General features: G+C 43.8%; 1 protein-coding gene across 1 annotated transcript; it reads left to right on the plus strand.

Moving 5' to 3' along the window:
- The first annotated feature begins 1,606 nt into the window (after positions 1 to 1,606).
- HOXD1 (homeobox D1) lies at positions 1,607 to 3,812 on the plus strand. The gene is made up of 2 exons (XM_024732829.1): positions 1,607 to 2,346; positions 2,705 to 3,812. The coding sequence occupies exons 1-2, from the start codon at positions 1,701 to 1,703 to the stop codon at positions 3,037 to 3,039; spliced, it is 981 nt and encodes a 326-aa protein (XP_024588597.1). The 5' UTR covers positions 1,607 to 1,700; the 3' UTR covers positions 3,040 to 3,812.
- Positions 3,813 to 13,850: the final 10,038 nt, after the last annotated feature.

Raw genomic sequence — 13,850 nt, forward strand, 5'->3', positions numbered from 1 at the left:
ATCCTGGCTCAACTTCAGCCTCAACACTGGTAACACTTTTGGTGTGGCTCTGTTTATTCACAAGTTCACATCCCTGTAAGGAACTTGCTCCCCGGACCGTAAAAGCTCCTATTTTCCAGACTTCCTCAGAGTGGAATTTTAGGCAAGGGCTCAATCGCTCTTTCATGACAAGTGGATCAGTAAAACAATAATAAAACCTCGGTCACCATAACTTAGAGGCTGTAATAGATCAAGTCCTCAAGGGCACTTGAATAAGCCAAAAGTAGACTCTCTATTCACACAGAGTTTTAGGAAACCACCCTCTTTCATTACCGCTGTGTGTAAATAACATTTATTTATTTAATTTGTTATTTGTCCTGGAGCCCCAAAGAGGGAAACATTTAAAAAAATGTTCAAGGAAGTTGGAAGGTTTATCAATGTAAAGCTTGTCTTTGTAACCATTCTACTTTTCATTTCCTGTGCCAATTGCACTTTTATTTCCCGTCTCTCTACACTCAGTAAACAAAACCATATTATCAAGGGAAAGACGTGAGCCCATTAACATTATGAGACCTCAGATTGCACTCGCAAGAGACGACGCAGCACTTATCTGATGGAACAGAAGCTTTAATTGCTTCGAGGTACAAGGCTCTCCAAACCTCTGAGATCTGACCGGTCCCTGGGAAGCCTTTGCTCCCTGAAGCCAAAGCGCCTCGGAGAAACCGTGCGCAGCAACGGTGCGTGTGCCAACCGCCCAGAGAGCAGCACAACGAGCGTTCCACTCCAAGGGCAGATTCTTTATTTTACAACCTAGTCAGAGGGGGAGAATCTGCTAAACGTCCCACAAGGCAGAAACTTTCTTCTGTCCAAATCAAACCCCTGGACTCCAATACTCGCCCTTATCATGCCGCCACAAATGGAAGCAATCGAAGAAGCTGCGAAGTAACGTGAAAAATCTAGCTTAAAAGTGAAAAGTTCGTGCCGCCCCTGCTACACAGCGCCTACAGCATAAAATTTAGTCCCCAGAGTCGGGGCGAGAGGGAAAAGAGGGAAAATTAAACGTCTACTCCAGGTTTAGGAGAGAGATTAGGAGGAGTGCCAAGAACACTGAAAGCGCTTAAGGGCTCAGAGAAAAAGGGAATAGGAATAGCTTTACCTTCCCAGGAGGAGGCTAGGAGCGGTCCCCGAGGGCCTTTTAACACTTTCCACACCGCGGCGCCCACCCTTCACACCCGAGAGACTAGCCACCCACGATGCAGAAGAACGAGCTCTCACCCTCTCCATCCTCTTGTCCTCACCCGAGCGGCCAGTCCTGCCTTTCTGCCCCCACCTGGTCCAATACCTGTCCTAGAAGCAGGCGTCCCGCGCTCTCGCCCCGCCCTTCCCCAGGCAGCCCCAGGCCAGGGCGCCTCTCCGCCGGGCCGGGGTAGGGCGCTGGTCGGCCGCCACCCGCCGGTTGGCAAAGTTGGCGGCCGGGCAGGCGCGTGCAGCGGCGCGCCAGTCGGGACCCAGGCCGTGCTGAGACGGCGCCCATTGGCCGGCCGGCGCCACGTGGCCACCCCGCCCCTATATTAGGCCTCTATTTACCCCCGGCTGGCTTGCCATGGCTCGGCGAGGGCAGCTCGGCTAGAGAGGGAAGGCGGAGCGGCGCCGACCGTGGCGGTCCTGCGAGCCCCGCACCTGGGCGCGGCCGGCGCGCTCAGGTGGGGTGGACCGGAACCATGAGTTCCTACCTGGACTACGTGTCGTGCGGCAGCGGCAGGGGCGGCGGCGACGTGCTGAGCTTTGCGCCCAAGTTCTGCCGCGCCGACGCTCGGCCAGTGGTCCTGCAGCCCGCCTTCCCCATAGGCAGAGGCGACGGCGCCTTCGTGAGCTGCCTGCCCCTGGCCGCGGCCCGAGCGGCGCCCTCGCCCCCGGCCGCTCCGGCGCAGCCTCCCGCGCCGCCCCCGGCCGCGCCCGCCTATGCCCCGTGCCCCCTGGAGGGGACCTACGAGCCGGGCATGGCACCTGCCGCGACTGGGGGCGCGGACTACGGTCTCCCGGGGCCCGGGCCCCCGTACGACTTCCCGTGCGCGCTCGGGCGGCCGGCCGACGACGGCGGGGCGCACGTCCACTACGCCACCTCGGCCGTCTTCTCGGGCGGCGGCTCCTTCCTCCTCAGCAGCCAGGTGGACTACGCGGCCTTCGGCGAGCCCGCCCCCTTCCCGGCGTGTCTCAAAGAGCCGGCCGACGGCCACTCCGGGGCCTTCCAGACCGCGTCCACCGCCCCCGGCGTCTACCCCAATTCTGCGTCCCCTTCCTCCGGTCTCCCTGCCGCCTTCAGCACGTTCGAGTGGATGAAAGTGAAGAGGAACGCCCCGAAAAAAAGTAAGTGCTTGGGCCTTGGACGGACGGACGCCACTGGGGTTGGGGACGGAGCCTGCCTCGCGTAATTGCGCCGGGGGCGTGCTGTAGCTGTCCCTCTGGACGGCGGTTTGGGTTTTATGGGGGAAACGCGGTCCGAGGCATCATTAAAGCAGGCGAATTCCATTGAGCGTGCCCGGAGTGCCAGGCGTTGAGAAAATTGCGGGAAGGAGCGCTCGGTGAAGCTTTTCTCCTGGCACAACTGTGTTCGGAGACCCAAGAGGGCCGCTCAGTGACTTTGATTCTAATGTGGCCCCAAAGCTCTCCCGGGCCTCGTCTCCGCGTGTTCTCGCCCCGCTGATTTCCTGTCTTTACGTTGCAGGCAAATTTGCCAAGTATGGAGCCGCCAGCTCGTCCAGCGCGATCCGCACAAATTTCAGCACTAAGCAACTAACAGAACTAGAGAAGGAGTTTCATTTCAATAAGTACTTAACTCGGGCCCGACGAATCGAGATAGCCAACTCACTGCAGCTGAATGACACCCAAGTCAAAATCTGGTTCCAGAACCGCAGGATGAAACAGAAGAAAAGGGAACGAGAAGGGCTTCTGCCCTTGGCCACCACCGTGACTTCCCTCCAACTTCCTCTCTCAGGAACGAGCCCCACCAAGTCTGGCAAGAACCTGGGGAGCCCTTCTCAGGCCCAAGAACCTTCATGAGCCTTAGTCACGAAGCTGAGGAACTGTGGCCTGTAGAACTTACAGGCCACCCCACCCCTATCTGGACTTATTAGCTCAGTTTAGGATGGAGGTGGGCAGGGCAGAAATAATAAGAGGTTTCACTTGGGAGAGGAAGTATCCTGGTGGCTTCTGAGTTCGGAGCTGTGGGTGTCCAGATGTTAATTTGAAGTCTCTAAAGCCACCGATCTGTGTATTAATTGTGTCTTATCAGGGAAAAGGAGCCCAGCCGCCCCGCCCAGCCCTGCTGCTCTGTTGCCTACCTTAAGTCATGTGCAATTCTCGGTGCAGAGTGGCAGAGCCTTCCTTGCTGAGCTCTACCAACACCCTGATGTGCTCAGAAGAGCATCTACCCAAAGTTTTATCTGGTTTTAATTTAAAAGACAAGACTACATGTATTCAGCTTCTAGAGATGACCAAAGCTAGTTATAGCTAGGGCCTCCTTGATGTATAAGCTGCTTCAGCAATGATCGTCACGTTTGCACTACAGGTTGTTTTGTTTTTTTTTTTTAAAAGCAGTTTCTACCTCTCCATGTGCCTGAGTGAAGATACAATCTCTGTTTAGTTAGTAGCTGAACAAATCCACAGGGTGGGTAAAGATCCTGAACTGTACCTTGACACCAGTTACTCAAACTTGAATGTAAATATATCCAATATGTATATTTTTTAAGAGGTTTGCTTGTAGTGAACTCATATATGACATTTAATGTCATAGCATGTAAAGGGTTTGAACTTTTTTTTGTAATAAAAATAACAGAATGTGCTACCTTCTGCTTTTCCTTACACTCTTATGTTTTGATTATCTTTCTTTAAAGCTGATTCAGTTTCTTCTGTTTGGAATTTCTTGATTCAGCTATGGGAATTTGTTAGGCTGATAACTTTAAAAAACAACACTTCTTAAAGGCTGTGTATGTGAACTAGTTAGGATTATCTGAGCCATTTAAGGGAGAAAAAAACTCTACTCTGCCCAATATCCAAGTAATTATGGAAGTATTTCCTTACCTTAAGTGCCCTAGTTTTATGGTGAATATGTAGACTGCACATTAAGTTTAGATGTCCACTGTGGGAATGTTGTATAGCCAAGGGGACACTGCAGAGAGATCTCCTTGTCTTTTTCGCTCCTGCTCTCACAAAAGGAAGAGGAAAGACAACTTGAAGACTTTGTTAGTTGGTTAGTGTTCTGAGAAAGGTAGCTGCACATCAAAAAATCTCAGTGGCTGAATTCCCATATCCAAAGTCAAGAATTACAAAGGAGGATGGGAGAGGCCAGTAGTCGCAACTTTCCACTTCCTGTAACCCGCACTGTCTAGCCTTGTAAGAGCACAGAGGTGCCTTTCTGTTTTTAAAATAATGATATATTTTCAAATGAATTCTTTGGAAGAAGTACAGGCAGAAAAATGGAAAGTTGGCAAGAAAGTATGTGATAAAAAACTTCTAATCTTATTTCCATCCAGCCCCCCAGTTCCCATCCCTGAAGGCAACTGTGGTTGAGCAGGCTTTTATGTAACCTTACACAAATATGATTTGAAAAACTGTGGTGTTAATACACAAAATCATATGGATACCTGGGGCAATTGTTGGGGGAGAGGGCAGGTCATTTCCCTCACTTTATAGATAGCTATAGCTCTATCTTTAAATTCTCTGTATAGTTCAACTGAAAGGCTTAAAGGCCCAAAATAATCCAGCTAAGAGCTTCAGCTCTCCTGTTAGCTGAATTTCTAGATTCTAGTGTAGTACTTCAACCCAAAAATTCAGAAGTTTAATAATTGTGGAGGAATACTTTCCCTATAAAACAGTCGTGATTGTCTTAGAAGATTGAAGTTACACTTAAACTCTTGTCCATTGCGCCCACAGTTGAATGGATTTGAAGAAATAAAATTATCAGCTCTAACAAACTCAGCTGATTAGGGGGGAAGGATACCATTTAAAAAGCAGGTCTGTCAATATTATTCTTATGTTTCACCATCTGCCCTTCACTAACTTGATGCTTATCGGATCTTGTTTGAGACAACAGCTCCCCCTCTGAGCTCTGTAGCCATTTGAAAGGACTTGTTAAAGACTTGTGATCTGCTTGCTCACAGCTATCTCTGGGCTTACCCTGCAGTGGTCTTTGACAAGACAATGTTTCTTTTTTGATAAGCATTCAGAAGTGCATCTAAACAAAAAAATACCAACACGCTTGGTCATTTCCTTAATCTACCACCCTCTTCTCTGAGAAAATAAAGCTTTTCCTTTTGAAGCTACTACTAGCACTTAGCCCTGATGGATGTCTTCCCTGATGAAGGTGGCTATTTTGTCATACGTATAATGCTGTTCTATGAATCAGTCCAATATTAGCTATTTTTTGACCAACCCCAGGGATCTTTAAAAGCTTTCTTAATGCATATCGCTCTACAGCTATATTCAGTATTAGGGAGAGTCCTGGCTGGAGATTGGGACGAACTAGGTGACCTCTGGAGGTCCCTTCCAGCAATGAACATGTTACAGGAACAACTCAATGACTTCTGCCAATTTTATTTTAGGCCTATCATTGGAAGAAAGAGTTCAGTTCTGAGAATGCAGCCCCTAGGATTACAGTGATACTGTATTTATACAGGAAAAGTGCATATGTGACGTTATTAAATACATCTCACCATTGGAGATAACCTGGCCCATGTGGTTGTTTGCAGAACATTCCCCTTCCCATTTTTCAGAGCCTTGTGTTATTTTGAGTCAGATCCTCGATGAAGTATGATGGTTACTACACAAATTGTGAAATTGCTAAAACAATCCATCCCATTTCTATTTTATAAGGTTTCGAACTAAATATGCTAATTTACCCTCTAGCAACTCGCTACAAGAATGAATACACAGTGGACAGCTCTATCTGTTATATAATGAACTATTCAATGTTCTTTTGTCTTCACAGAATGACCATGTGTCTATTTTTCTGGATTCAGGATAGCTGGGAGTGAGGATGAAGAAATAAAGCATTTAATAACATAAAAACTTTTCATCACTGTTCCTGACTACTGGCAAACAAAGGACTTGCTGATGTAAAAACCAAAAGCAGTGTCACCTAGATCCTCAAAAGATTAATTGTATGTGATTTCTTCTGCCTCAATCTTACATAAGGTGAGGCCCAAGACCAGAAGAGGTTATGTCTGATTATCATGTCATCAGAAAAGAGGAACAGGCTCAGGAGAGTTGCATTAACTCCGAAGTTCTTATTTCTTATGGCCAAACAAATGCTCTGTATTTGCTGAATATTGAATTTGAAGACATCAGGACCTAATCAGCTTCTAAGAGATGTTTAGCTTGACCACAGACCTCTCAACGAGAAAAATACTCATTGCTAAAACTTTATTTGTGGTTTTAAAGTGAAACCATACTGGACATATCTCACAACTAATGATAAATCTCCATCTAAATAGAAATCAAGGTTTTCATGGCTTTGAATTCTATAGCATATTTCTGGGGCCTGAACATGCAACAAATATACAAAATAGTTCTATTTAACATCTCACTTGTAACTGCTGCTGAAGTTATACTTGTTATGCAGAGATATAATTTCAATAGAAACTGTTTAATTCAAGCCAAATGGAAAGAAATCCTAAATATTGGTATGAAAGTAAGGTCTATTATTTAGATTGTAAAGTTTTAAACACTATGTTGTCTATTTCTAATAGTCTTATTGGTATATTTAATAACTATAAAGAACAGCCAAAGAGTGGTCATTTGGACTTGTAATAGCTAATAAAACAGGTCACTGACACCTTCGAGGCATTTCTAGAGGGCTCTAGACTATTTAGCACATCCCATTCTTAGGGGTTTTGTGCAGCCTAAACTACAATTTGAGGGAAACTCTTTAAGAAAAAAAAAATCCTTCAAAATCATAAATACAAAATTGCTAGGGCACCTCCCTAGACCTGGTAGGGCCCAAGTTAGTGAAGTTTAAGTTTCTCTGGCTTCATCTCTGTCCCTTCCTGAAATGGTTGCTCTATTCCCACTACCCAGCCATTGCCTGTGAGATGATATCAATAATTGCTTTTCTCCGACATCTTGGAGCCAGAATTACTGTTTGCTCCTCTTCAAGTGTTTCACTCTTCAAGTGAACAATGGCAGACTGGGGCTCTGTTCTGCTCTCTGAGCATCTCAACCCCACTCTGTTCTTCTGGACTGCTGGCTGGATGAATTACTTCACTGCCTTGGAGTGGGAGCTCTGTCTCATCCTGGAGGTCCTTTTCTGGTGTGTTTCCTTCTCAATGATACAAAGAGAAGAGAACTGTAGAGCTGAAGATGATACTGCTGCACTGCTGACTTCCAAGCATTTCCTGGAAGGGTGGAATCACTGAGGCTGAGGAAAAGGGCTGGGAAAATAAGAACACTGTTCTTAAGGAAGGGGACCTGGATTTTAGCAGTAGTTGTATTTTCGGATTAAATGGGAAAATAACTTCCCTGGTCTCGGTTTCTCCTATAAAACGAAGGGGGTTGGTCTGGATGATCATTACATTTCCTTATCATCTTAGTATCCTTCCATAATCCTTTGCTGGTTATTACTGAAAAGTTTATTTAACTATAATGTAGCTCTGTAAGATTAGCATCAACAAGAGGCACTTATTGAAGTAATATCTGAGTCTTTGATAAGTTAACCTATGGAGCTTTAGAATGTATGTGTGGTGTGTGCGAACTGGGTAATGTTTCTCATGGGTCTTGATGCACAAAAAAGTTAACAATGGTGATAGCCCCCTCCCCTGAAGTTACCACTTTGCTCTGAACAGATAAATTAGGGTCTACTAAGAAACTTCAAATGGGTGTCAGCGCTTTATATTCAGATTCTCAATCTCCTTGTTCTTAAGTCCATATTTCAAGCTTTCAGAATAAAGAAGTAATTTTGAATTTGTCTTCTTTGAAGATATGTGGGACTCCAAAGTAAATGCTTTGTTCTGTTGAAGACAAGAGATATGGATAACCAACTCACTCCTGCTTTCCATTAGTCACCAAGTTCTGCCTATTTTTCCTTCACGGGCTCCATCATCATTCATCTGTGCAATGGATGCCTTCCTTGTCTCCTTGCCTTCAGTCTCCTCGGCCAATCCATTTTAAAGCCACTTCTTCACCATGTTGTTCCACTGTTTTTTTTTTTTTAATATTTATTTAGGCTGCTCTGGGTCTCAGTTGCGGCATGCGGACTCTTAGTTGTGGCATCCATGTGGGATCTACTTCCCTGACCAGGGATCGAACTCGGGCCCCCTGCATTGGAAGCATGGAGTCTTACCCAATGGACCATCCTGTTGTTCCACTTTTAAATTCTTGGTAGCTCCTGGTTGGTTGTCAGTGGGAGAAACTCAAGTGTCTTTAGCATGAGACTCAAGTCCCCCAACATCTGTATTCATCCATGTTAATCTCATACCATTGCCTGACATAAAAACTTAACCCCAGGTAGTGTGATCTGTTCATTCTTTCCCCAAGGCAATTTATGCTTTTCTGCCTCTGAACCACTTCTCATTATATTCCTCTCTTGTAATTTTCTCCCGCCTTCTCTTTGCCTATCCTATGTCATCCTTTATGGCACAGCTCAAATCCTATCACCTCTGTAAAATCTTTTTGCATCATCCAAGTTTAAAGTGAGCTCCTCTGAGCTTCTGTAGCATTTATTGTTTGTATTATTTGTTCAGCACTTACAATCTCCTGCCATTTTATGAGACCTCTTTCTCGTTCACTTTCTCTTTCCTTCTCCCTCTTCCCCCTCCCTCATGAGTTCTCTCTCTATACTATTCGCTGAAAGTTGAAGGCAGTTTTAGCAGATGAAGTGTACAGAGCTACTTGTTAAGTGCCTCTTCTACCAGGTGAAGAACACTATAACCACTTATTTGCTAAGTACTCTTTATATTTTATTATTTACTGTAGAAGACAAGCTATTCTTTACCACAGGATAAAATACCAATAGCAGGCCAGCAGGTGAAGGAGGGAGAACTATAGACTTCTTTCATTGTGCCTCGAGGCACATTCTTTTGATTGAATACATTGTAAACTAACGAAGAGTGTGAATGTTGTCTAAAACGATCCATTTTATCCTTTCAGACTATAATTTATAATGCACTTTGGTTGTTGTTTGAGGCTTTCTAATATATTGTGTTAATTGCTACAGTTACAGTTACTTGAGGACCTTATGGGAGCAGAACCCTTAGAGGAGGATTGTTGAAACCAAACAAGGTCTAGTGTGGAGTTTATTAAGAAAGGTCTGGAAGCAATTAAATGTAGTGGTTACAAGAGTGGAGGCAGATAGGCTTGGGAGCAAATGCTGGGACAGATGACTCAGTTACACTTAGCTTCTACATTCCTCCCTTAAGAATGGCAATAATAACGGGACTTCCCTGGCAGTCCAGTGGTTAAAATTCCAGACTTCCACTGTAGGGGGCATGTGTTCGATCCCTGGTGGGGGAACTAAGATCACGAATGCCGCGCAGCGCGGCCTAAAAAACCCCCAAAGTAACCATAAAAATAAAATAAGAATAAATAAAATATAAAACTTCTGCACAGCAAAAGGAACAATGAACAAAAAGAAAAAGAAAAAAGAAAGAAAAAAAGAATGGGAATGATAACGTCCTTACTTCATTGACTTTTGGACGTGAACAGAGATAATACATGCAGACTGCTTAGCACAATGTCTGAGGCTTAATAAACAACCACTAATTACTAACACAGAATGAATTATGAGAGTTGTAATAGGCAGCCAGAACGAAAAGATGCAGGCTAAAGGAGAGAAATAATTTAGATATACAACAAATATTTATTGAGCTCCCGGGTGCCAGGCATAGAATATTAACAATCAGAATTGAAGAGATATTGAGAAGAAAACAAGAATTGCAGAGAATCAGTTTGGAGAGAATAAGTAAAGTCCTAGGGTTATTGATAAAATTAGCAAAATTTGGTGGTACATGATGGCAGACTAAGGTAAAACGGCAGTTAATGGATACCTGATGAGAGCAGTGGCTGAGAACTCTCTGAAATAAGTAAGAGCCCAGGACCTTAGAAGAAGCCTGGGGGAAATAAAAAACAAAAGGGGCATTAGGGCTTCCCTGGTGGCGCAGTGGTTGAGAGTCTGCCTGCCGATGCAGGGGACGCGGGTTCGTGCCCCGGTCCGGGAGCATCCCACGTGCCGCGGAGCGGCTGGGCCCGTGAGCCGTGGCCGCTGAGCCTGCGCGTCCGGAGCCGCGTCCGGAGCCGCCTCCGGAGCCTGTGCTCCGCAACAGGAGAGGCCACAACAGTGAGGAGCCCGCGTACCGCAAAATAAATAAATAAATAAAAAAAAATAAAGGGGGCATTAGTCCATTAAACACTGCTTTCAATTTACTGGATCATTCCAGGCGACGCAGAAAACTTAGATCCATCACACTTCTGCTCAATTTTTCTCTATCCAAAGGACATGTGAATTGACATGCATGGTATTTTAAGGGTCAGGTGTCATAAATTAGAACCAAGTGCTGATTTACATGACTTTCCTACATCGGGACACCTCCCTGTGTTGAATGGATCATCCTTAAAAATAGACTCTGGTTGCTGTGTTCTGTTGACTTCAAAGTTAAAATATGATCAACCACGTTTTTTCCTTTGTTACTGCAGAAGGGAGAAATTCCTCTCTTTACCTACTCTGCCAGTGGGGAATTGTGAATTTCTCAACTGTGCATAAACCTATAACTATTTCCGTTGTGGGTTTAAGAAAGCCTGCTCTTGGGCTTCCCTGGTGGCGCAGTGGTTGAGAGTCTGCCTGCTGATGCAGGGGACGTGGGTTCGTGCCCCGGTCCGGGAAGATCCCACATGCCGCAGAGCGGCTGGGCCCGTGAGCCATGGCCGCTAAGCCTGCGCGTCCGGAGCCTGTGCTCCGCAACGGGAGAGGCCACAACAGTGAGAGGCCCGCGTACCAAAAAAAAAAAAAAAAAAAACAAAAAAACAGAAGAAAGCCTGCTCTTAACCTAAAACAACAACAACAAAACAAAACAACTTGCTGCGAAAAGGACACTTTGAGGTCTTATATAAAGTCCTATATAAATAGAAAGTATTTTATTTTTCCTAAATGCCTAGGACCTAATTGTCAAAACAGTGTTAGCATTCAATTGCTTGTATGAGTTATTATTCGACCATATATAAATGTTCATATCTTCTCTTCCATTTGAAACCTGAGCTACATTTCAAATTCATGAATTGTGTTGGCTTCACTATAGGGGGCAAGAAAGAAATTATCAGCTTATGAAAGAATTGTAGAAAAGATAGATTCAATGTAAATAAATAAACTGAGCTCCAAAGGACAAATTAAACTATAATATTTCTCATTCAGATGAAGATAGCATACTATTTGTCCCTAACATCTTCAATTGACTTTAAAAGCAATTTGCACTTTCTTCAGTTTACCTGACAAAAAGCCCAATTTATTCTTCTGTTTTGACTGCAAATAAAATCCCACATGCAATCAGAATAATCTATTTTTCTAGCAGCATATGGTTCCTTTGCAAACTTCAAAAGCAGCTGTGTTTGTACCTCTGAAGATGCTTTGGAATTTGTCACATGTTTACACTATCCAAGAACTAAGTCCACGGTTATCGAAGGTTTGTGATTTTTGCCTTGGCCCTCGATTTTGAAAATGTATATATTTTATAAGAAAATGTTACAGGTTCCTTAACGCATCCCACATAAACACAGGCTATTGTAAGTTACATATTTCGTTATACTACTGCACTGAATAATCTTCATTCTAAATGATCAAAGATAATAAAAGTATTGTTTTATACCTGTCCCTAACTCAGTATGCATCACAAGGACAAAGGCAAGCTAGCCCCGGGTTATTCATAAGTAACAGTTTCACATTTTCCAATTCTGTCCTCTTTCAATTTTAGTTATAAAACATAATTATCATTTGAACTCAGGACAAATAGAATTAACTTAAAGCTTTCTCAATTAAGGTTATGTGGTATTAGGGACACTTTAATAAAATTCAAAAACACATTTGGGTCACTAAAAAATCCAAACTTTTAAATATTTTCTTCCCTTAATGTCAGAAGGCTCTATTAGAGGCTGCTCTCTTAGTGAAGAAGAAACAGTTATCTAACTGTTAGTTTTACCTGTTTCTCTCTTTTGTTAAATTTAATATTTTTATTTAAAAAATAATATGCATGGTATGTAGCCAGTTTTATAAAATTATTTCCGTGCACCAAACTATCTCTCTATGTGTTCATCTATCATTCCTCACATCTATGTATATAGAGAGATGTTAATATTAATGATGATTATTTCTACATAGTAGAATTTTGTTGATTTGTTTTCTCTGTAGTACATTTCTATATTGCTTAAAATTTTCAAATAATGAATCATTAAATGTAGAGATAATAAAGCCGTTACTTTAAAATATATGAAAAAGGGAAAAATGCATTTGGTAGCTACATTCTTTGCATTTATTTTTGCCGGTGGAAGACCCCAGAGGAATTAGATAATGCATCTCATGTGCCAATTCCTGAATAATTAAATAAAAATGTCTGTAATATACATGGGTGTACACACGAGTCAAATAAATGATAGATAAGGTCTATCATTCATTTCTTCAATAGGGAATTCAGTACTTGGGTGTCACATATGTTCAATTTTCATCTTACCAGTTGGAAACCAGCTCTGAATTGTGCTGATAAAAGCAAAATTCATGACTAGCAAAAGAATAAGAATACCTTTAGCCTAAGGAAAATGGGAAACCAAGAAATATGGAAAACTACACTTCAAAGTATCATTTTTTCTGTACTTATAAAGCAAAACTAAAGAAATACTGCCTTTTATTATTTTTTTTGCGGTACGCGGGCCTCTCACTGTTGCGGCCTCTCCCGTTGCGGAGCACAGGCTCCGGGGCCATGGCTCACGGGCCCAGCCGCTCCGCGGCACATGGGATCTTCCCGGACTGGGGCACGAACCCGTTTCCCCTGCATCGGCAGGCGGACTCTCAACCACTGCGCCACCAGGGAAGACCCTGCCTTTTATTTTAAAAGCAAGTTTATAAAGATACAAACAAACTTTTTATAAGGATGCGTGTTCTTTATTTATTTTTTTGGCTTCGTTGGGTCTTCGTTGCTGCGTGCGCACTTTCTCTAGTTGCAGAGAGTGGGGGCTACTCTTCTTTGCGGTGCGCAGGCTTCTCATTGCGGTGCGCAGGCTTCTCATTGCGGTGGCTTCTCTTGTTGCGGAGCACAGGCTCTACGCACGCAGGCTTCAGTAGTTGCAGCACGCAGGCTTAGTAGTTGTGGCTTGTGGGCTCTAGAGCACGGGCTTAGCTGCTCCACATGGGCTTAGTTGCTCAACGGCATGTGGTATCTTCCCGGACCAGCGCTCAAACCCGTGTCCCCTGCACTGGCAGGTGGATTCTTAACCACTGTGCCACCAGGAAAGTCCCTATGAATGCACAGTTTTAATGAGCTTTGCATTTTCCTGGAGAGCAACACCAAAATATTCTTTAATTTCTTTCTTTCATTTCTGTTGCAGAAAGACAAAATTTCATAGTGGTCTGTGAGATAAACACACAAAAGAACAAGTCTAGTTAAGCCTCTAAGAGGGTAGTTAGGAATTAGATAACCATGATGAGAAAATGCTAGTTCTTTCACTGTTTTATTTCGAAGTTGGCTTATTTCATTAGCAACTTGATACCTCTAAGTATGTGTGAGAAAACTTAAAATAGATGCCTATGTTTTTCTAACTGTATTGGATATCTCCATTTGCCTGAAATTGTGAAAATTCTGTGGAGCGCCTGCTTTACAATGGCTGCCGTCGTTTGGTTGTTC

The sequence above is a fragment of the Neophocaena asiaeorientalis genome, unplaced genomic scaffold (genome assembly GCF_003031525.2).
Source record: "Neophocaena asiaeorientalis asiaeorientalis breed wild unplaced genomic scaffold, Neophocaena_asiaeorientalis_V1.1 scaffold96, whole genome shotgun sequence".
In the NCBI taxonomy this organism is placed as follows: domain Eukaryota; kingdom Metazoa; phylum Chordata; class Mammalia; order Artiodactyla; family Phocoenidae; genus Neophocaena; species Neophocaena asiaeorientalis.

What these genes read in the sequence shown, in the direction of transcription:
- HOXD1 (XM_024732829.1), top strand. Translation starts at nt 1,701, where the DNA reads ATGAGTTCCTACCTGGACTACGTGTCGTGCGGCAGCGGCAGGGGCGGC. An exon ending in GAGGAACGCCCCGAAAAAAA is followed by an intron (nt 2,347 to 2,704) that starts GTAAGTGCTTGG and finishes TTTACGTTGCAG; the next exon opens with GCAAATTTGCCAAGTATGGA.